Below are 24,762 nucleotides of genomic sequence, written 5' to 3' on the forward strand. Positions count from 1 at the left end.
CAATTGTTTGATTTTTTTTACACACAATTGTCCTTTTACAGAGATATTTCTCCCACCCAGCATGGGTATGTGTAAAAATACACCCCAAAACACAATATACTACTTCTTCTGAGTACGGCGATACCACATGTGTGACACTTTTTTGCAACCTAGGTGCGCTAAGGGGCCTAACGTCCTATTCACAGGTCATTTTGAGGCATTTGGATTCTAGACTACTGCTCACGGTTTAGGGCCCCTAAAATGCCAGGGCAGTATAGGAACCCCACAAGTGACCCCATTTTAGAAAGAAGACACCCCAAGGTATTCTGTTAGGAGTATGGTGAGTTCATAGAAGATTTTTTTTTGTCACAAGTTAGCGGAAAATGACACTTTGTGAAAAAAAAAACAATACATATCAATTTCCGCTAACTTGTGACAAAAAATAAAATCTTCTATGAACTCATCATACACCTAACAGAATACCTTGGGGTGTCTTCTTTCTAAAATGGGGTCACTTGTGGGGTTCCTATACTGCCCTGGCGTTTTAGGTGCCCTAAACCGTGAGGAGTAGTCTTGAACCCAAATGTCTCAAAATGACCTGTGAAATCCTAAAGGTACTCATTGGACTTTGGGCCCCTTAGCACAGTTAGGCTGCAAAAAAGTGTCACACATGTGGTATCGCCGTACTCAGAAGAAGTAGTATAATGTGTTTTGTGGTGTATTTTTACATATAACCATGCTGGGTGGGAGAAATATCTCTGTAAATGACACATTTTTGATTTTTTTTACACACAATTGTCCATTTACAGAGAGATTTCTCCCACCCAGCATGGGTATGTGTAAAAATACACCACAAAACACATTATACTACTTCTCCTGAGTATGGTGATACCACATGTGTGACACTTTTTTGTAGACTAGGTGCGCTAAGGGGCCCAACGTCCTATTCACAGGTCATTTTGAGGCATTTGTTTTCTAGACTACTCCTCACGGTTTAGGACCCCTAAAATGCCAGGGCAGTATAGGAACCCCACAAGTGACCCCATTTTAGAAAGAAGACACCCCAAGGTATTCCGTTAGCGGTATGGTGAGTTCATAGAAGATTTTATTTTTTGTCACAAGTTAGTGAAAAATGACACTTTGTGAAAAAAACAATAAAAATCCAATTTCCACTAACTTTTGACAAAAAATAAAATCTTCTATGAACTCATCATATACCTAACAGAATACCTTGGGGTGTCTTCTTTCTAAAATGGGGTCACTTGTGGGGTTCCTATACTGCCCTGGCATTTTACGGGCCCAAAACTGTGAGTAGTCTGGAAACCAAATTTCTCAAAATGACTGATCAGGGGTATAAGCATCTGCAAATTTTGATGACAGGTGGTCTATGAGGGGGCAAATTTTGTGGAACCGGTCATAAGCAGGGTGGCCTCTTAGATGACAGGATGTTTTGGGCCTGATCTGATGGATAGGAGTGCTAGGGGGGTGACAGGAGGTGATTGATGGGTGTCTCAGGGGGCGGTTAGAGGGGAAAATAGATGCAATCAATGCACTGGGGAGGTGATCGGAAGGGGGTCTGAGGGGGATCTGAGGGTTTGGCCGAGTGATCAGGAGCCCACACGGGGCAAATTAGGGCCTGATCTGATGGGTAGGTGTGCTAGGGGGTGACAGGAGGTGATTGATGGGTGTCTCAAGGTGTGATTAGAGGGGGAAAATAGATGCAAGCAATGCACTAGCGAGGTGATCAGGGCTGGGGTCTGAGGACGTTCTGAGGTGTGGGCGGGTGATTGGGTGCCCGCAAGGGGCAGATTAGGGTCTAATCTGATGGGTAACCGTGACAGGTGGTGATAGGGGGTGATTGATGGGTAATTAGTGGGTGTTTAGAGGAGAGAAGAGATGTAAACACTGCACTTGGGAGGTGATCTGATGTCGGATCTGCGGGCGATCTATTGGTGTGGGTGGGTGATCAGATTGCCCGCAAGGGGCAAGTTAGGGGCTGATTGATGGGTGGCAGTGACAGGGGGTGATTGATGGGTGGCAGTGACAGGGGGTGATTGATAGGTGGTTGACAGATGATCAGTGGGTTATTACAGGGAATAACAGATGTAAATATTGCACTGGCGAATTGATAAGGGGGGGTCTGAGGGCAATCTGAGTGTGTGGGCGGGTGATTGGGTGCCCGCAAGGGGCAGATTAGGGTCTAATCTGATGGATAACAGTGACAGGTGGTGATAGGGGGTGATTGATGGGTAATTAGTGGGTGTTTAGAGGAGAGAAGAGATGTAAACACTGCACTTGGGAGGTGATCTGATGTCGGATCTGCGGGCGATCTATTGGTGTGGGTGGGTGATCAGATTGCCCGCAAGGGGCAGGTTAGGGGCTGATTGATGGGTGGTAGTGACAGGGGGTGATTGATGGGTGGCAGTGACAGGGGGTGATTGACAGGTGATTGACAGGTGATCAGTGGGTTATTACAGGGAATAACAGATGTAAATATTGCACTGGCGAATTGATAAAGGGGGGTCTGAGGGCAATCTGAGCGTGTGGGCGGGTGATTGGGTGCCCGCAAGGGGCAGATTAGGGTCTAATCTGATGGGTAACAGTGACAGGTGGTGATAGGGGGTGATTGATGGGTAATTAGTGGGTGTTTAGAGGAGAGAATAGATGTAAACGATGGATTTGGGAGGTGATCTGATGTCGGATCTGCGGGCGATCTATTGGTGTGGGTGGGTGATCAGATTGCCCGCAAGGGGCAGGTTAGGGGCTGATTGATGGGTAGCAGTGACAGGGGGTGATTGACGGGTGATTGACGGGTGATTGACGGGTGATTGACGGGTGATTGACAGGTGATCAGGGGGGATAGATGCATACAGTACACGGGGGGGGGGGGGGGTCTGGGGGGGGGTCTGGGGAGAATCTGAGGGGTGGGGGGTGATCAGGAGGGGGCAGTGGGCAGGGGGGGGATAAAAAAAAAATAGCGTTGACAGATAGTGACAGGGAGTGATTGATGGGTGATTAGGGGGGTGACTGGGTGCAAACAGTGGTCTGGGGGGTGGGCAGGGGGGGTCTGAGGGGTGCTGTGGGCGATCAGGGGGCAGGGGGGGGAAATCAGTGTGCTTTGGTGCAGACTAGGGTGGCTGCAGCCTGCCCTGGTGGTCCCTCGGACACTGGGACCACCAGGGCAGGAGGCAGCCAGTATAATAGGCTTTGTATACATTACAAAGCCTATTATACTATGTACATGCGGCGATCCGGGTGCTAGTAACCCGCCGGCGCTTCCGAACGGCCGGCGGGTTACTACGAGCGGTGGGCGGAGCCAGTCCCCGGCGGCTGATCGCGTCACGAATGACGCGATCGCCGCATAGCCACTCCCGCAGCCGCCCCCGCCGATGGGCGTATTGCGGTCGTTTGGGCCCAGTCTTTGCCGCCGCCCATCGGCTGGGGGCGGTCCTCAAGTGGTTAAAATGGGGAAAGAGATGAATCACTCAATAATCTCTTACGTGTGGGATCTTTCCAACTCCAGATATACCATAAGTAAATAATCTCATCTCACAAAAATGGCTCATAAATACTTATATTATAATATAATATATTATAAAGGATATTGTGATTGAGATCAATTTCACAATAATTCAACTTAAAAAAAGTAGTAGTAGTTGTTAGGATCAGTCTCAGGACTTTTTAGCTGTTTATGTTATAAATTATGAATTGTATCATGTACCCGTTATGAATAGCTCATGAATACCAGGAGAGGAACATTAATTTGCATTTTTATAGCTCAGTGTAATAACTAACAAATGATCTGGAATTTGATGGCTAATCTTTATATTGACAGTCACCAAATACCTTTCTTGAATCCCGTAAGAGTAGTCTGAAGTGGTCCACCGGGTGGCTGGAAAAATCCACTCATAGGAATAAAAGTTGGGTTTGAGTATTGCTTAAACCAAGTGAAACATTGCTGGCAGAGGTCACCGATGAGGGCTGGACAAGATGTTCTTAAGAAATTTAGCCTTGCCAACATTTCTACGTATATGATGCATGGATCTATATGGGAAAAGACAAGATATGTATGTTTTGATATGTATAAACATATTTATGGAAAACATACTATACATGCACAAGAACCGCTCTGTTTGTTATCACTCTTGTATTGTGATATTTAAGGCTTCAGTATTCCCCCTAAAACAAATCAAACCATTTTATCTAAAAATGCGTACATAGGGATACGTCGTGCAGTGAGTTGGGCGCAGAGTGAGACAAATGACGGTTCAAAGCAATAAATACTATTTCCCCTCTAAGTCATAGCAACTGGAAGGGAGAAGTAATTTGAACCTAATTTACCATTATGCGCACCGTGTACTATAGCATTACTGCTGTAACAGCGCCCAACTTTGGTGCTTGGAGCTGGGCGCCAAAACCACCTGCTTTGCTAAAAAGTCTATATGCTGTAACTAGACATTAGAATGCCCCACTAAGCATATAATATTAATTAATTGTTAGAACAAATTATAATATGTTTGTGGTAAATGTCAAAACTTGTATGAGTACCAGGGAGCTATGTGTAGGACTTTTAAGAAACAGCAAAAACACACATTACTACAACATTGTAGCATTGATAGCTAAACAGCACACCACATGCAAACATGCATAAACCGGTAAAAAAATTTTTTTTGATATGGTAGATAAAATATAATTAGTTGACTAAGAAGGAATTGTACAGTTAGGGCCCTTTTACACTGCGGGCAATTCACTTAAAATTGCAAAACGCTAGAGATTTTTAAATCGCTAGGGTTGTTAACCTAACATAGGAATCGCAAAAAAAAAAGGAAGACGCTTTCTGGATCAATTTTTAAAGTGCATGTGCTTCCATGTTAAATGCGAAATCGCAATGGCAAAAACAAAATTGATGAAAAATTGCTTGCGTTTGTGATTTTCTTTTGCTATTGTTAGTGGAAAAGGTGCCTAAAGGCCATTAAAGTGGCTGTAAAGCTAAAAAATATACATGGCATGTACTGTGTTCTCTTTAAAAGATATAATGACTTGTTGTTTTTTTTTTGTGTAACACAGCCTCCAAGACCCTCCATGCAGCCACTTCCAGTGCTTAGCCCCGTCTTCTTCTAAACAGATTATGTCCCACTCCCATGCTGTCCTCCCATGGTCTGCCGTTCAGCCGCGGTGAGCTCCGTTACTGGGCTCAGTCGATGCCAGTAGACCCAGATGACGTCACTGAGCCTTGTAACGGAGCTCACCACAGCTGAACAGCAGACCGCAGGAGGACAGCGTGGGACTTAGACGTGTTTATGGGGCGGGAGGAAGCCCTGGGTAAGTATCAGAGCTGGGCTATCTGTCGTCTCTGAGTCCCTTTAAGCACTCATCTGTAAGGGGGTGGGGCTAAGCATCAAAAGTGGAGGCATGGAGGGTCTCGGAGGCTGTGTTACACAAAAAACCCCAGCAACTTTTTCCAGATGGCAATCAGATGAAATCTCTGGATCAACATCATTGGGCATTACCTTAGCTTTATAGTCTCCTTAAAGGAATACTGTAGGGGGGTCGGAGGAAAATGAGTTTAACTTACCCGGGGCTTCTAATGGTCCCCCACAAACATCCTGTGCCCGCGCAGCCACTCACCGATGATCCAGCCCCGCCTCCGGTTCACTTCTGGAATTTCAGACTTTAAAGTCTGAAAACCACTGCGTCCCCTGATGTCACCAGGAGCGTACGGTGCAGACACAGACCATACTGGGCCTGCGCAGTACGCTCCTGGTGCCATCAGCGGGAGTGAGGACACGGCAACGCAGGCGCAGTGGTTTTCAGACTTTAAAGTCTGAAATTCCAGAAGTGAACCGGAGGCGGGGCCGGAGCATTGGGGAGTGGCTGCGCTGGCACAGAATGTCTGTGGGGGACCATTAGAAGCCCCGGGTAACTTCAATTCATTTTCCCCTGACCCCCCTACAGTGTCCCTTTAAGCAGTAGTTGAAATGTATGCCATAAGTCTAGACTAACAGTGGGTTTCCACTACATGATACAACCAAGCAGTATAATAGAACCACTTCCCTTTAAAGATGGACACTACTCCATGCATTTCATAGGACAACACCCACTTCCACGGGTGGTGGTGTATGCATTAAACTGCATTGGGCAGAATTATGTGCGCAAAGTTTACTCTATGTTTAACATTGTTTACATTAAGGCACCTGCTTGATCCTGGGCATTCTTAGTGCAGATTGTAAGCGATTGTTTGATATGGCGATTTTGGAATTGGACAGGAAGATTACCAGGGCTACACCATGGCTATCAGTGCACATACCACTTATCATTCAGTGGTACAACATCTGCTGAGTGCATTTGTATAATGTGCTGATGTTGATGTGGTAGTTGGGCTGCTAATGGAATTACCCCTATATTTCCACTAGTATGACTTTTGTGTTTATATACTGTACAGTAGGGGATTTCTGCTGCCTCTTTTATCCTGATATGGGTGTTCCTATCTTATTTTGTGATGCCAGCCTGGTAGATTGGAAAATCCTATGCATGTTCTCTAGCTCTCTGCATAGTTATCTCACTCTTTTATCAAACATAATTCATAGTCATTGAGAAGATGCTTTCTTATTAGTCCATTGCAGATGGAAGATAAAGTTCTATGCTCTCTTCAATCTTATTTAAAATAAAAACAAAATGTTGTAGTGAAGGGTGTAAGACAAACGCTCTGCAATGTTTATTTCATTAATTCACTAATGTATCTTCTGTAAGCATATTGAAATCATAATGGGAAACTCACCAATTTTTGCCTCAATGAAATTGATAGTGGGTTGGAAAAGGCGTAGAGTGTCGCGTACAAGCTTGGCCTGACCATTGTCAATATGTTTCACACACATGTCAAAGTCTTTGATGGTGCTGTTGATTCCACATGCAGTGACTTTGCTTCTTATCCAATCCATATTTCCTGCAGACATTTTTGTGAATTGACATCAATCTTACATAGTTACATAGTTATTTGGGTTGAAAAAAGACATACGTCCATCGAGTTCAACCAGAAAACAAAGTACAACACCAGCCTGCATCCTCACATATCCCTGTTGATCCAGAGGAAGTTGAAAGACCCTTACAAGGCATGGTCCAATTAGCCCCAAAAGGGGAAAAAATCCTTCCCGACTCCAGATGGCAATCAGATAAAATCCCTGGATCAACACCACCGGGCATTACCTAGCAATTATAGCCATGGATGTCGCAAGAAAAGCAAGAAAAGCATCTAAGCCCCCTTAAACGCAGATTTAGAATTTACCATAATTACTTCTTGTGGCAATGCATTCCACATTTTAATCACTCACATCATGTCCCCTAGTCATTTGTAAAACACTCTGTTATTTATTAATCAATCTAAATAGATACATTCTGGAAATAAATAAAGTTACACAACATATATCAAGAATATTCAACATTTGCTAATTTTCTATGTATTTTCAGTGCTGTATGGAAGTTTGTATGAAGTGCCATACATAGAAAACGGCAGGGGAATAGTCTGGAGCTGGCAACGGCTGTTTCGCGCCTCAGAGATGCATTTTTATGTATCAGCAGAAATTTGTTTGGGTGATATACTGAGGTCCTCCCAGTGCAAGGGCTAATTACCATTATAATAGATCAAAGACAGCCCAGTCTTGCTGTCACCAGGCATCTGAACAAATATTATTAAAGCGCAAAAGGTGGTTACACATGACCTGTCTACCACTGGAGGATGTTGGTTTACGTAACAGCTTGCATGCAACCATGCAAGCTGTTACGTAAACCAACATCCTCCAGTGGTAGACAGGTCATGTGTATGCTAGGTGTGTATTTTATCCCACAAGTGGGGCTTGCACTCTTTTGCAGGTAGGCACTTGTCTGTTTTTAAGTAGCGCTGTTCATTTCCTTGCCATGTACAAATATTATTAAAGCAACAGCTACCAGCCAGGAAATGCCCTCGCTTTATTGTAAAATTGAACTGTATTTTTTTTATTTTTTATTTTATGTGACCTGGATTTATAGGCCCTTATTCAATTAACATTTTTCCTGAGATTTCCACCAGAACATTTTTCATTTTCATCTTCAAAGTAACTTTTTAGCACGTAGAAATTGTATACTTAAGTACTAAAAAGTGGGTAAAAGAGTAATATCAAACATATTTTGAGTTTTTCCTTGCTGGATGGGGGCTTAAAGTTTTGTTCACACTCGACCTGAAAATGGACTGTTTTTTTGCAGTGGAGATCAATAGATAAACATGTCCATGGATCCAATGTGATCTATAGGACCTTTTCAAACTTTCCAATTTTTAACGCATCTATTTGTAATGCAGTGGAAGCAAAACGCAAACTCACATCCTTTGAGACTTTTCTGGACACTACAGAAACTACCAGACATGTTAAGGAAAAATGGGGACAGAGAGAAAATTCCTGTCCGTCTCTTCCCACTGTTTGCACATTATTGTGGTAGAGAGGGAAAATATATTGGACACTATTGTATAATGTGAATGGGAGCCTCATTAATAAGTATCAAAAAGCATTTATTAAACCTAAAGCATATCATAATACAAACCCTCCCACCCATTTAAAACCTTAAAGTGGCTGCAGACCCCATTGAGGAAGGAAGGCCTAGCACTGAATGATATTGGAGTGCACTCCTATTGATATCATACAGTATGCATGCAATTTGATAAGGTCAAAAATCTTCAGGGCCCCCTTTAAATACTTTAGGTGATCCGTAGTATAGCCTCTATGGAAGTGCAGATCATGTGCAGTGATCATGTCCTGAAATTCCTTATACTGTGTACTTCTGCCTCTTTATTGCTACTCTCCTCTTTAAATGCAAACGCATACCCAGCCGGATATAATGCAGGCAGACCGGCTCTCACCGGGACTCACGTGTCCATCACCATCATAAGGCATACAACGATGCAGTGGCAGGTACTACCGGCAATATCTTTATCCTTATGCCGGGTTCCCTTGCGTGCCTGTCGTCTGCTGCAGCCGGTGCACTGTAGTCAGGGCGCTTCCGCCGTCTAAGTTGCTCAGCCGTTCAGCGCTGGGGAGAGAGAGCAAGGCCTGTAGCAGGAGACAGGTCACATGACCGCAGCCTCACGTGACGCGTTTCACCCGGCGTCGGGTTTCCTCAGACCTTATCAAATTGCATGCATATGATATCAATAGGAGTGCACTCCAATATCATTCAGTGCTAAACCTTCCTTCCTCAATGGGGTCTGCAGCCACTTTATGGTTTTAAATGGGTGGGGGGGTTTGTATTATGATATGCTTTAGGTTTAATAAATGCTTTTCGATACTTATTAATGAGGCTCCCGTTCACATTATTTAATTTTGTATGTTTATTATGCGGTCGCAGACTCAGTTATTAAAGCGGAATATAACCCTGCATTTCAACTTTGCTCCAAAACATTATTTACAGTATATTATATGCAACCAGCATTTTTTTTTTTACTAGACCAGCATTGGAAGGGTTACACAGGGCTTTAAAGTCCCTGGAGATTTCTGCAGACGCATCCGAAGCTGAAATAGATACATTTTGTTTACATAAATGTATCTAAGTGTTGAATGTGACTCATCTCTCTGACTGAGAAGGAGCTTGGAGGACAGCCAAAGAGTGTGTAACATTTATCAATAGATACATATAACTAGATAGAATGTAACAATCTGAACTTCTGCATATCTCTCCACGGAACTTTAAACCTCTGTGTTTAACCCTTCCAATGCTGGTCTAGTAAAAAAAAATGCTTTTTGCATATAATATGCTGTAAATAATATTTTAGAGCAAAGTTGAAATGCAGGGTTATATTCCGCTTTAAGGTAGATATCGCACTTCATCTTTGAATATTAGACATTATGTAGACGTTGACTGTACACATTATAATTGCCGTGTGGTATTAACTTAGCCTAAAAGGTTTTTATTGATAAGCTGTGAAAACATCTCTTGTGAGAAAAATCAGGAGAAAATACATTTAATAAGGGCCTTAGGCTTTGCGTGGGAACAGAAATATGATTTTTATTTTTTGACTCAAGGATGAGTGCAATAATTAAAACATTCTGTTTTTCATTGCCTCATGCCAGTGCTTGCTTTTAAATAACAATGAGAGAAATCATTAAAGTAAGCTATACATACCTAAAATTTCTTTCTGCAGTTCATCAATATCACCTGCATTAAGAAAATGGTAAGGCAGCTCACTCAGTTTCCTCAGATTGGGCATATCTTCTGAAAACCAAAGTGGCTGTGGAGCTACCTGTATTCAGAACAACATTTTAAAAATAGATATATTATGAATTTTTGCTATAATCGTACATAGGCTCAGCAAGCCCACTAACACTTTGTAAGTATTTTTTCAGCCCCTGAACACAGAGATTTGGACATTGTACTTTTTCATGCAAAATAAATGGCACAGGGTACCTAATAAATAACTTACTTGGATACTATCAGAGCATCACGCTTACAAAATTGATCATATATATTTTTGGATAGAGTTACAAATGTAGAAACCTAATAATTGGTAGTATTATACTCGTATATAGTGAAATAGATTTGTGTCAGAAATTGTTTAAAGTATTAAGGTTAGAGATAGACATTGTTTTAAGTGTACACAAGACAGCACGATGGGGCAGTTGGTACACAGAGGCATGTTCCCTGCTGTATGCCATGCCTCTGTGTTCCCATGGTCCTGCTCACAGCCCCCTCAGCGCTGCCATGTGACACCCCCCCCCCCCCCGAAATTGGCGACAAGTGGCTTTTTAGCAATCTATGAGGGGAAGGGGCGTCCCTTACAGGAGAAGGACTCAAGCAAAATGCCCACTCTGGTGTTAGGAACGCCCCTTCCCCAGCTCTAATTGGCCAGCCCTGCCTCTCCACAGCCGCTTCTACACTTCTGTCACACCTCTCCCTTGCCTCTCTGCTGTGTGTTCTGTGTTGAGACACACAGAGCCAGAGCTGCAACGTCATGACCCCAGGGGTCTTGGCCATTTTTTTTTACCAAAAGTCAGTGATTGCAGGACGTAGGAGTGATTGATGCTCCCTGTTACAGCTAGCCTCCCTAATCAGATAGCATGTTTTTTTAACGAATATGTCCACCTCTGATTCATTTTAAAGACATAAGGTTTGGTTAAAAGGTCCAGGTTAGTGTCAGGTATTTTGAAGAAAATGGGTTATGGTTTCTTGCAATGCGGCACTGTAAACATGTATCCAGATGGATGCACAGTAGAGTTAGATGGCTCCATTCATTTGTAGAGATGGTCCGAACGGTTCGCCGGCGGACAGTTCCTGGCAAACATCAGCTGTTTGAGTCCACGGCGGGTAGTGAACAGATAGGGCGGTTCGATCCGCTCCCTATACCTTGTCATTGGGCTAAATTTTGACCCCCTACATCACAGTCAGCAGAAACATGGCAGCCAATCAGGCTGCACTCACCCACGGACGCCTGCCCCCCCCCCCCCCCCCCCTATAAAAATGCAGCAGCGCTGGCCATGTTCTCAGTCTAGTGCTGCTGCTATAGTGAGTGGAAGGGAGAGTGTAACATTCACGGAAGCAGCGGCTGCGGGCACGCAGGGTGTCTCTGCAGCCGCCTCGCTTCCCTGCTCTGGGACTTCGCCCGTTCCTCTGGCGTCTAGTACGCCGAGGACGGGGCTGTCCGTTGCTCATAGGGTTGCTGTATCGCGCAGGCGCGCGCGGAGACAGGACCCTTTATGCGGGGAGGAGGCGCGTCAGCTGACCAGCCGGTCGGCTGACGTCATAGGAGACTCACTCTGCTTCAAAAGCCTTCAGGCTTCACCTGCAACCTGTCTGCTGTTGCGAATACTAACGTGTTAGCGCTCAGACCTTAGATAGTATCCGGTGTGCTTTGATCTGGGAGGAAACCAGGGATTTCACACAATACTAGGATTATTTGTATTACTGTATATTTGATATTCTGTGTATGACTCTGGCTACCCTCTGACCCTGCTCTTGCTAAACTGATTCTGTACTTCTGCCCATCTGACTTTGTTGCTGAACCCTGCCTGATATCTTACTACTCTCTTGCCTGTCGATTGTGTACTGTACCTGCCCGCCTGTTACTGATCCTAGCCTGTCTGACCTTTCTACTCACCGGTGAGCCCTGTCACTGGTGAGGTGCTCTTTGCTAGTACTCACCAGCTCCTCTGGTGAGATCTAGTCTACTATTCTATTACTGTGTATTAATAGTACCCACCAGCTCCTCTGGTGAGGTCTAGTTAAACTATTCAGTTACTGTTGCACCAAGCACTATACACCTTGCTATTCTGTTAGCTATACTTGCATTATTGGTGATACTGCAGATCACTACATAATCAGGTATAGCGTCTCTATTATTGGTGATTCTGCAGATCACACATAATCAGACGTCTGTGTTGCTACATCAATCGTTACAGAGAGACATTGCTGCAGGGACAGGGACAGATAGCTAGGCGCTTCTGTTTGTTGCTGAAAGCCCCCCAAACCAAAAGCCCTTTTGAGGGCTCATATTGTTCTATTTGTTTTTTTTCTGTGTGTGAGAGACACTGGTCATGCTGCATACAGGCCACAGTCATTGCTGGGCTGTGCAGTTCTACTATACTCTTCTATCTATATTGCAAGCAAGCCAGCACACTGTCATAAGCTGTGCTTAGCTTGCTACTGTATCTGTTATTGATATCTGTCTGTGTGGGTCATTGCCACAGAGAGGACTGACATTTTGATGCCCTGAGAGTGTCAACTAATGACAACCCTTTTCGGCTGTTTTTGCGGCGGTGCGTTAAACAGTGAGTTTGGTCTGTCAGTGTGAAGCAGTACACTACTTACACTACCTGGTCGATGTATATACACACACAAGATGTTTTAAAGAACTTTATGCCTCCAATTTAGCAATGCAATGTGATTTCTGACCTTTAGGGATTGTAACCCTACTCTGCATCAAATACGTAATTTTCCCCGGGACTTTTGGCATGTATCCCACTCCGCCATGCCCCCCTCCAGGTGTTAGACCCCTTGAAACAACTTTTTCCATCACTTTTGTGGCCAGAAAAAGTCCCTGTATGTTTTAAAATTCGCCTGTCCATTGAAGTCTATGGTGGTTCACCCGGATGGCGGGAACGCGACCTTTTGAGGAAGCTCGCTTTCGCAGTTCGCGAACCCAAAATCTTAAGTTCAGGCCATCTCTATTAATTTGTATTGTATGGGGCTTTTAGCAGTATGTGCACCACTGCCGGAGTGAAAAGGCCATAAGGGTCAATTGAAGTTTGGAGTCAGAGTGAGGAGCACTGACAGTATTCAAGTGAATTACCTATGGGATAGCTATTCAAACATACAATTTCATAACACTGCAGTTAATTCAGTATATTAAAAATACATCACCAAACTGAAAAGTGCACAAAGCAAATTGTATTGTAACCTAAGACAAGGTATTGTCATGTACTGAATAAAAAATGAAAAAAAAAATATGCACAAAAACACAGTGCTCAGTTTCTGTCACCAAAAAAACACCAGACCTCAATAGCCTGAAACATTTGCGCTTTTCTCCCATAGGACTCAAACCACATAGATATGTCTCAGATCAATAAATATTTGCAGGCTGGGCTGTTTTACAGAGGAAATAGTCAAATGTTCATAAATGTCCAACTAAACAGATGGCTTTTCAGTTTGGACGTAACCTCCCAGGCAGTATGATTGCAATTCTCCCTTTGTCTTCTTGGTGGCACTGCAACCCTGTGGTGAGATTGCTGTCTGTCATGATGATGACAAACGGCAATCTCACTAGAGGAATCAAAAGCCTGCGAGGGAGGACTGAAAGGAGAATGGCTGTCAGCCTCTGGATCCTAGGGGAGGTGAGTTGAAAGGCCCGCTGCGCTTCAGGCTCTGCATAGACCTTCCGCCGGCTACCCCGAGTCAGGCTCGGGATTACCACTCCTGGCTTCTTTTTTCCACCCCAAGTCTGACTCTGGGTTACCGCCAGGGAGGTTAAATGCTTCCAGGGATGGAGATGTCCTGATAGGGTGTGGCAAGGAGTTCTTAAGTGTAGGGGCAGCATGACAGATGGCTGTGGCTTCAAAGGTTTTGGAGGTGGATTCTGGAGGCAAGTTATTAGATCCTTTTGATCTAAAATTGTGGGACATGTGTTGCAGTTGCAGCAAATCCTTCAGCTATCCAGGGCTCAAATTGTGTGAAGATTTGAATGTTAATAGGTCAGTCATGAAGAGGATTCTCCATTTTATCGGTATCCAGTGGAGTGAGCAAAGGATCAGTGTTATGTGACAATGGTGGGCATGGTTTGTTAACAGCCTTGCAAAAGCATTCTGTGCTAACTGCAGGCAGTGCAGGTCTTTATTTGGAAGGCCTGCATAGTGGGTATTGCAGTAGCTGAGCCGTGATGTGATGAAGGCATGAAGTAGGGTTGGTTGAAACTCTGTATGTGTGAGGAGCTTAATTTTTGTGATGTTCCTTAGATGAAAAAAAGGAATATTTTACAACAGCTAAGATGTTATAAGTTCTTTTTTTTTTTTTAAAGCAACTGGGGAATTCTTTATGGGGAAAACTATTTTTTTTTTTTGTAACAATTTGTTTATTAAGCAAAGAAGTTAGAATGTACAAACAGTGGCATATGGTTGCATACAATAGTCCAAGTGGGATCAGGAACCATACAATTGTCGCAAAAACACATTATAGACGGGCATACATCAGATATTGGTAGAAGGTTACAGGATTGCATCAAGGAGTTTGAATATTTGAAACAAACTTATTCTATCAAAACTGGATATGTCTCACTATTATATCACATACTCTCATAACATCCCTTGCTGACCAACCTTGAATGAGAATATCCTAAAATTTAACCCATCATGAGTTCGATCTTTAACCTGTGGATTGAGGAATTGGTAATCAAGTCATTCTAGCAGTGATAAGGGTAAGGATATTTATAATGGTAATATATCACGTCTCTCCATGGCACTTTAAAGGCATATCTAATTCTATAGTGTTGCACAGATTCTTAGGGATCAGTGTGAGGAAACGAGGAAACGCGGAAAAGCCACCGCGTGTACTAATGGCAGGACGGCTGAGTCCGCGTCCAGCACAGCGGCTGGCATGCGGAGACGTGCGCCTGGCACCTCGAGAGAACGCGGAAAGACCGCCGCAGGTACTGACATCAAGGCGGTTGTTTCCGCGTCCAACGCGGCGGTCTGTATGCGGCGGCGTGCGTCTGGTGTGGCTGGGTCTGTTAGTTCACATAGGCGGATGGAGAGCTACGCGCGCACGGCCCAGATGTCAGGACCTTTATACCAGCAGGGGAAGTGTCAGCTGATCAGGAGGATCAGCTGATTCCTGCTGGACTCATGATTGGCTGAGTGGCTTGGGCGGGGCGGCAGACTCCAGCAACTATATATTCAGGTTGCTTGTCAGTTGCTGGTTGTCTGCCATTGCGAATGCTTTATGTGTTGGCACACAGACCACAGTCAGATCCCACAGTGTGTTAGAACCAGGAGGACCTGGGAATTCACACTGAGCTAGCTTATTCTCGCATTGTTGTGTTATGCTATAGACTAGTTCCAGGGTGTTGTGACTACGGACCTCACACCCAAGCCTAGGAAACTGTGTCAATGCTATGTTATGCTATAGACTAGTTCCAGGGTGTTGTGACTACGGACCTCACACCCAAGCCTAGGAAACTGTGTCAATGCTATGTTATGCTATAGACTAGTTCCAGGGTGTTGTGACTACGGACCTCACACCCAAGACTAGGGAATTGTATTCTCATTTGTGTTATATTCCAGACTAGTTCCAGGGTGCTGAGACCACGGACCTCGCACCCAAGACTAGGGAACTGTATTCTCATTTGTGTTATATTCCAGACTAGTTCCAGGGTACTGAGACCATGGACCTCGCACTCAAGACTAGGGAACTGTATTATCATTTGTATTATACTCCAGACCTGCTTGTGACGCCCATCTTCCAGGGGTCACTAGCTACCGGGTCTTCTTGCTATCTGGCCTGGGACTCCGCCCCTTGGACATCTCAGGCTGCCGCAAGATCTCTGCACTTCCCAAGGGAGGTATTTCTCATACTTCCCAGGACCACCTGCTCCTCGGGTGGTCCTCACTCAAAGTACTACTGTTACACCAAACACTCACTTACCTATAGGTGTCCAGAGGCTAGCAATATATCTGATTATCGGTGATTCTGCAGATCATCAATAATCGGGTATATATCTGCTTTCTTGGTGATACTGCAGATCACCAATAATCAGATTCTCTCTGCGTGCTGACACCGATCGTTACAGAATGGCAGACCAAACCCAAATGGACGCACTATATAGACATGTTGAAGTCCTGACCAACGCGGTAAACCAGCTTTCCGGGATAGCTTTGAACCAGCAGAACTAGATCGGTCAGCTATTTGGGGCTATTCAGGAACTTCAATCTGCTATAAACGTAGTGCAATCCCCTCTTGTTACAGACTTACGTATGCCTGTGCCCGAGAAGTTTTCTGGTCACAGATCTGACTTTCGAAACTTTAAAAATCGAGTGTTGTCTTACTTTGAGTTAAGACCTAATTCTTCAGGTACTGTCGCACAGAGAATTACCTTCATTAAGACACTGTTGATGGGGGATTCTCAGACCTGGGCATATGGCCTCCAACCTGGGGATGGGGCCCTGACTTCAGTTGAGGAATTTTTTAAAGCGATGGTATAATTTATGACGATCCGGACATCGCTTCCACCACTGAGCGAAAGCTCAAATTGCTCAGACAGGGTCGTAAATCGGTAGAGGTTTACGCCGCTGAATTTAGGAAGTGGTCTGCTTCAGCGAGATGGGGAGGTTATGCCTTGTTAGATTGTTTTATAGCAGGATTGTCAAATGAAATTCACGATGTGATGATTGGATATCCTGAGCCTGAATCTGTGGACCAGGCAATTTCTTTGGCCATACTGATAGATCGCCGGTTGCGGTACCAGAGACAGATTCGAGGTAGAGATACTGGAAGGACTATCTTACACGACTCTTCTCGGTCTCCCTCACCCCCAGATGAACCAATGCAAATTGGGTACACAGGGCTGAGTCTAGGGAAGAAGAGTCACAGAAGGCCAAAGAGAAACGCTTTATATGGTTCTACTAGGCCAGACAAATGCCATCGCCTGGGGTTAGTCAATACCATAGGTGAGCAGGTTTCGTCTCTGAACGATGGTCGGTTGTTCCTTCCCTGTTCAGTTACATGGGAGGGTCGGACGGGATCCGCAGAGGCCATGGTGGACTCGGGTTCAGCAGCGAACCTCATGGATTACGATTTTGCTAAAAGTCTGGGAATACCTTTGTCTGCACCCGACCGGCAGATTTCGGTCACTGCAGTGGATGACTCTCCATTGCAGAGTGCTCAGTCTCTTTCCCAAACCCCACTACTGTCATATTGTTTAGGGGCATTGCATGAAGAGAGTTTACACTTCCTGGTCCTGCCAATGAAAAGCTCTCCTGTCGTCCTCGGTATGCCCTGGTTACAACTTCACTCTCCGCTGATCGACTGGGCTTCAGGACAGCTACTGAACTGGTCAGCCCATTGTCATGAGCGCTGTTTGAAGAGAATTGATGTGGGTAATACCAAGGTACAGGTTGGAGGAAAGGCAGGACAGTGTACAGAGTCTTCTAACGGATCTGGTTCCTTACAGTTACCTCGCAGGTATAAATCAGATAGCAAAAGCTCCAAAGCAGACGCTTCAAATAGGGGTTTTGGGCCCAAAATCATTTTACCACTGAAAGAACAGGCTGACAAGAGTTCATTCCCTGTGTCCTTGCCTAAACCGGCGGTGCACGTGGGTTCCGCTCCCTCCCTCCCCACGATGGTTGGTCATTGGAGGATACAAAAACTTATAGATTCTCGCCTTGAGTGTCCGGAGTCCACTCCTCGGGGGGGGGAGTACTGTGAGGAAACGCGGAAAAGCCACCGCGTGTACTACCGACAGGACGGCTGAGTCCGCGTCCAGCACAGTGGCTGGCATGCGGAGATGTGCGCCTGACACCTCGAGAGAACGCGGAAAGACCGCCGCAGGTACTGACATCAAGGCGGCTGTTTCCGCGTCCAATGCGGCAGTCTGTATGCGGCGGCGTGCGTCTGGTGTGGCTGGGTCTGTTAGTCCACATAGGCGGATGGAGAGCTACGCGTGCGCGGCCCAGATGTCAGGACCTTTATACCAGCAGGGGAAGTGTCAGCTGATCAGGAGGATCAGCTGATTCCTGCTGGACTCATGATTGGCTGAGTGGCTTGGGCGGGGTGGCAGACTCCAGCAACTATATATTCAGGTTGCTTGTCAGTTGCTGGTTGTCTGCCATTGCGAATGCTTTATGTGTTGGCACACAGACCACAGTCAGATCCCACAGTGTGTTAGAACCAGGAGGACCTGGGAATTCACACTGAGCTAGCTTACTCTCGCATTGTTGTGTTATGCTATAGACTAGTTCCAGGGTGTTGTGACTACGGACCTCACACCCAAGCCTAGGAAACTGTGTCAATGCTATGTTATGCTGTAGACTAGTTCCAGGGTGTTGTGACTACGGACCTCACACCCAAGCCTAGGAAACTGTGTCAATGCTATGTTATGCTATAGACTAGTTCCAGGGTGTTGTGACTACGGACCTCACACCCAAGCCTAGGAAACTGTGTCAATGCTATGTTATGCTATAGACTAGTTTCAGGGTGTTGTGACTACGGACCTCACACCCAAGACTAGGGAACTGTATTCTCATTTGTGTTATATTCCAGACTAGTTCCAGGGTGCTGAGACCACGGACCTCGCACTCAAGACTAGGGAACTGTATTATCATTTGTATTATACTCCAGACCTGCTTGTGACTCCCATCTTCCAGGGGTCACTAGCTACCGGGTCTTCTTGCTATATGGCCTGGGACTCCGCCCCTTGGACATCTCAGGCTTCCGCAAGATCTCTGCACTTCCCAAGGGAGGTATTTCTCATACTGCCCAGGACCACCTGCTCCTCGGGTGGTCCTCACTCAAAGTACTACTGTTACACCAAACACTCACTTACCTATAGGTGTCCAGAGGTTAGCAATATATCTGATTATCGGTGATTCTGCAGATCATCAATAATCGGGTATATATCTGCATTCTTGGTGATACTGCAGATCACCAATAATCAGATTCTCTCTGCGTGCTGACACCGATCGTTACAATCAGCAATTACTATCTTTTAAAATTTCCGTCCAGTTGAGGGCCCCCTATACTAAAAGTGAGAGTATATAAAGGTAGAGAGGATGTCAAGCTCATAAAGAGGTCAAACGAGAGTTGTATGATTAATTTCTCATGATGTCTTTATAGGTCTCTTTGTCCGTGAAGTCATACCATAACGCCCATGTTCTGGTGAATTTATCAGGTTTGTCATGTTTTAAGGAAATCAATTCCTCTACATTAGCTATCGTCTGAACCCTTTCGAGCCACATCTTGACTGATGGGAAAACTATTTCCCCTGAAATAAAATGTTAAAATCATGAAAAATTTCAGTGACTTAGTTATGGTGTTCATTTTCATATTTATGATGGTGTGATCAACCTCAAAACAAATTTTGCCCACATAGACATATATTGCGTGTAGAGCATGTTTTGCTCAACAATTATACTAATGAATTAATAACATTTGGTATAAAAAAAAATGTTTCAGTACCTTTCTGTCGGCATTGAGGGTCACATTAATAAATGGTAGATATATGGGGCGTTTGGCCCCCATACTCCATGTACCCCAAAAATATTCCGCTAGGGTGTGATGTCTCTTCTTCATCTCTGGACCACTTAGGTACTTATCATGTGCTACTTCAATGAACTGCCTGCAGTCAGAAAATTTCAATCAGTAAAGAAATTAATGAAATTAACCAGACAGCAGTGATTGAAAGCTACACCCTGCTTGGGAGCTGTTATTCCTGCCATGGCATAGATTTTAATCACTCTGTTAGCCTTTCCTTCATCGCTGTATCCATGGTTTGGGGTCAGGAGCCAATTTCATTGTGAGCCAATCATAGCTCGTCTTTTGAAAAAAATTGTCTCTGGTTCTTATAGTGAACCTCCGGACTAATAATCTACTCAGCAGAACTGAAAAGGCATGGTGTTTCTTTAACAGTTTTACAGCATCAGAACTTTGTTTTTCTTACCAAAGCATCAATTTTAGCTGAATTTTTAGCATCAGAGAAACCTGCCCAGGCTTTTTTTCCCTGATACTGTGCAAAGCATGATGGGATTTCCTATGTTGTTATTCACGTTGCCTAGCAACTGGGAGGGGTGATCAGGGCACAGGACAGTTGGAACTTCATGCTCCCTGTCACCTCCTTTCAACCAAAAAGATGGCTGCCCTCATGAAATCAAACATCTGCCTGTTCTTTTAAAACAGGGTGGGTAAGAGATTATATTACCTATCTATTTTAATGAACATAACTAATGTAACTTAATGACAGCATGTTTCTTTAGCCTGAAGTTCCTCTTTAACCCTCTGGGCGATATAATTACATCGCCCAGGAGGGGGCGCAGCACTTTTTTTTTGTAATGTATTATTTTTTAAATCATGTAGCGAGCCCTGGGCTTGCTACATGATAGCCGCTGCGCAGCGGCGAACCCCCACCCACAGAGTAAGCAGGAAATCCCGTTCAGAATGGGATTTCCTGCTGGGCTTCCCCGGTCGCCATGGCGACGGGGCGGGATGACGTCACCGACGTCATGGACGTCGTGACGTCAGAGGGAGTCCCGATCCACCCCTTAGCGCTGCCTGGCACTTATTGGCCAGGCTGCACAAAGGGTCGGGGAGGGGGGGGGGCTGCACGGCACAGCGGCGGATCGGCGGCGAGCGGCGGCGAGAGGAAGTTACACGCAGCTATCAAAGTGCTAGCTGCGTGTAACTAAAAAAAAATTATGCAAATCGGCCCACCGGGGCCTGAGAACTCTTCCTGCGCGACATATCCCGAGCTCAGCTCGGGATTATCGCCCAGGAGGTTATGGGACCGAAGTGGTTAAACTGTAAATTGTTTTTCTCTATCCAGGAAAGTAAATATGCAAGAGGTTATTTGAGAAAAAAACACATGCAGCGTTTATATTCCAAAGCTATAGCATTTATAAATATTTTTACAACACCTCCTGTCATAATGAACAGTGCATGTGGTGCCATTTTACCAAACCCATATATACAGTATGCTGCCAACGGTCCAACATTGCTAAAATCAGTGCTAATTACCCAGACCTGCCATTTTACAAAATGTAATGCTACTAAATAACATTTTTCTTGACCTTTCTGACCAATGCACACACATATGTTACATTTTTCCTCAATTATGATAAAAATGATTGGAAACGCTGAGAAAATTGCTTGGGTGTATGTATTAATAAATTGACAATCTACCACACACCATTCAATTTTCATAAAAATTGATTAGAAAAATTCACCATTTAATAAAATGATCCAATTTTACGGCAATTCTATAAAAAAAGATTATTTGAGCAAGAAATTCAATCGGATTTCCCTTTTTATTCGATAAAAGTTAATCAGGAATGGTGGATTTTTCTGATCAATTTTTATGAAAATTTAAAGGTGTGTGGTAGAATAGATTGTCTGTTTCTCAGAGTTTACAATCATTTTTATCATAAATGAGGATAAATTGATCATATGCGTGTGGTACATTGGTCAGATTTTTGAAATGTTACAATCACTCAGAAAAATGTATTGCAATTCTAAGCAGGTATTTAAAAAATTGTAAGGTGTGTGGCCACCTTTAGACTATGGTAGGGACATTTGAGTTTGACTATGTTGAGGATTATATTGTGTGCTCTTTTAAAGAAGGGCAAGTGATATTAGTGTCACTTGACAAGGGCGTGGACATGCCGAAATGTGTTGTGAGGTCACTGGCACACAGATACAGACAGGAAGCACCCCGTCCACACCATCTGAGACACCCCCCGCTGCTGGCCACAGAGGAGGAGTAGGTTGCCCGCTGGAGGTCGTTTATGGGTATAACCCATGATAAGCAGATTTTATACCGCTTTCTAGTAAGTGGATTTTTATCTTGCGTGTTTTTGCAAATAAAAAAGGTTAATACACTACAGAGCGCTCCTCCGTTTTTCTTTAATCTCTTTAACCACAGTTCATCCCTTCAGCCGGGGAGGAGGAGCGGCTGAAGTGTTGTATTGATTACCGCACCTGTGTTTTGAGTAGCGCATCCCTCCTTTAAGTGATATGAGTATGTACTCTGTAAAGTGCTGTTGAAGATATTATCGGTGTATTATAATATGATAGGGACATTTGACTATGACTATAGTAGAGATTAGGCTGTGAGTACCTCAGAGAAACAGTTAATGGCATAATATTGTATGCTAAATTCTGAATGGTAATATAACGGTTATATAATAATGTAGATAAGTGTCTTTTTTTATATCCTTAAGGCTTTATACTTGACAGGGCTGAAAATGCATGTTTTCTCACACATATTTTTATAGACATTATGTGCGATCATCTGCAGTAAAATGCATGTTTTTCCACAGTGGCGCATTCATTTTAATAAGAAAATGCACGTGGTGTGCGATATTATGCAGCAACATTTTTTTCCTGCATACAAAAAACACATTTAGATGTGAGTGAGCCCATTGACTTACATTGAAGTTCTATTGTCATTTTGCATGTGGGAAAACATGTTAAATGTGAACCCAGCCTCAGTCATTTTGTATCTCAGTAGAAACTTCTTTTAGAAAACCAATGGTATTTAACCACTTCCATACCATGAAATTGTGTGCTGATCTGTGCTGCGTGGGCTCTCCAGCCCACAGCACAGATCAGCTAGCAGCCAGGTCGATCAGACTTCCCCCCCTTTTTTCCCCACTAGGGGGATGTCCTGCTGGGGGGGTCTGATCGCCGCCGGCTGCTTGCGCTTGCGGGGGGGCTCTTCAAAGCCCCCCTCCGCAGCGCTTCCTGGCCTCCTTCCCCTTCCCTCCCTCTCCCTCCCCTGTGAGCGGCGCAGGACGGATTTCCGTCCTGCGCCTGATGGGATAGGCTTTAGCCTATCAGATGCCGGCGATCCCCGGCCAATCAGAGGCCGGGGATCACCGATCTCCTCTACGGCGCTGCTGCGCAGCAGCGCCGTATACATGTAAACACCGGGGAAGGTCTTCCCCGTGTGTTTACATTTACCCTGCGAGCCGCCGATTGGCTCGCAGGGTGTTCACGGAGACACCCTCCGTGAACTGACATGGAACGGCCGCTCATACGAGCGGCCGTTTCCATTGTATACACTTCAGGATTCAGGGGCGTAGCCTGCATAATGTCTGTAAATATGGCAAAGGCTTTGTTGCTCTGTATTTTCCATGCCATATCTATATGTATTTTTCTCTAGCAGTGTTCATTACTGCACCTGCATTGCAGATTTGTAGGCGTACATACGACCTAACATAAAGCAGGCACTCCCATACCTGTGGTATAGACCCAACACTGTGCATTCATCTGCCTGTCTCTCCACCAAATATCCTTCCAAATCATAGCGGAGATTAGTCCATGATAGTGGAGGAATACGTATGACATCACTGGTGGGTGGAGCCCAGTACTGATAAATTTCAGAGAGAACATCATCATCTATGGACAGGATATCTTTTAATTCAGCTTCTGACAAACCACCCCTAAGATTGAGAGAAGAATGGCAAATTATTGATAGGTTAAAGTGGATCTTACAATAAATATTACATAAAGCCATTACTCTTAATATATATAAACCACACCCTCCCTCCTTCTAGGTCTAGTGTATATTCTAGAGATATGGGTTGGAGATAGGAGTATTACAGAACACCTTTTCTAGTTTAGGGGTGGAGATTAGGTAATTGGCCAAAATTGTGGTAGATCCTGATGATATGACTGATTCAGCCAATGATGTGTAATTTGATTAAATGTATGAAAATCGACAGGGATGTCATATTATGAGTGATTTTAATACATATTTTAAACAGCCCAGTTTGCTGGGGAAACTTCAGTGAACTATGCCTGACCTGTACTTCTACCTTAAAATCATTATTTCAAAAGAAGTCCACACCCTCTGAGGTCACAACAGGTACAGCAAATAAAATGGCTAACATGTTTCAGACTGAGCGTCCTTAATCATAGCCCTGAAATACAGACATCTATCAAGGTATTTAAAGCTCTAGGACACACCCCTAAAAGGTGTGCCTCATAGGTGAGCTCATCACTGATTTAAAGGTATACTACTTTCAACCCTATACAGAAAGAGACACTGAGAGCCCAATATAGTGTAGTATGTACCAGGGGCGTTCCTAGGGTCCTTGGAGATCGGTGGCACCTGGGTGCACTAGGTGGGGGCTAGGCGGCAAACAATGGACGTGGTCATGCAGTGAGTGGGCGTGGCCATGGGTGGGGCCAATCGTACATTAGATTAGGACAGTGGTGGCAAACTTTTTGGAGGCCCAAACTGCAACCCACAAGTCACTTATCTATCGCAAAGTGGCAACAGTAATTTAAACTAAATACTATACAAACGTTTTAACACATACATGAACATTATGGAAAATCCAAGTTGAAAAACTGAAAAGATAAACAATTTCATCCATCCTACTCCTGAAAAAATATATTCATTCTTTTAGAACCTCCCAGTTTTATTTTCTGTTTTAAAAAGCTAAAAAGGTAGGTTTAATGTTATTGTCTCATATGATGATGATTCAGCTTTTCCCATAGTCTCGCAGTTAGCAATCATGTGACCCCCAACAAGATAAATTCAGCAATCATGAGGCCCCTATCAAG

General features: G+C 44.3%; 1 protein-coding gene across 4 annotated transcripts in view; it reads right to left on the reverse strand.

The window, feature by feature from the left end:
* NWD1 (NACHT and WD repeat domain containing 1) overlaps window positions 1–24,762 on the reverse strand; it is a 113,935-nt gene that overhangs the window by 37,571 nt on the left and 51,602 nt on the right. For 3 of the 4 annotated variants that reach the window (XM_068234161.1, XM_068234162.1, XM_068234163.1), the window contains 5 exons: window positions 23,430–23,633; window positions 19,657–19,816; window positions 10,123–10,240; window positions 6,758–6,922; window positions 3,826–4,023 (listed from right to left, as the gene is read on the reverse strand). In XM_068234161.1, coding sequence (XP_068090262.1) covers window positions 3,826–4,023; window positions 6,758–6,922; window positions 10,123–10,240; window positions 19,657–19,816; window positions 23,430–23,633 — 845 coding nt within the window. The remainder of the gene's footprint in view (window positions 1–3,825; window positions 4,024–6,757; window positions 6,923–10,122; window positions 10,241–19,656; window positions 19,817–23,429; window positions 23,634–24,762) is intronic. The other variant, XM_068234164.1, reaches the window with a different exon arrangement.

Source organism: Hyperolius riggenbachi, chromosome 1 (assembly GCF_040937935.1).
Source record: "Hyperolius riggenbachi isolate aHypRig1 chromosome 1, aHypRig1.pri, whole genome shotgun sequence".
Taxonomy (NCBI): Eukaryota; Metazoa; Chordata; class Amphibia; order Anura; family Hyperoliidae; genus Hyperolius; species Hyperolius riggenbachi.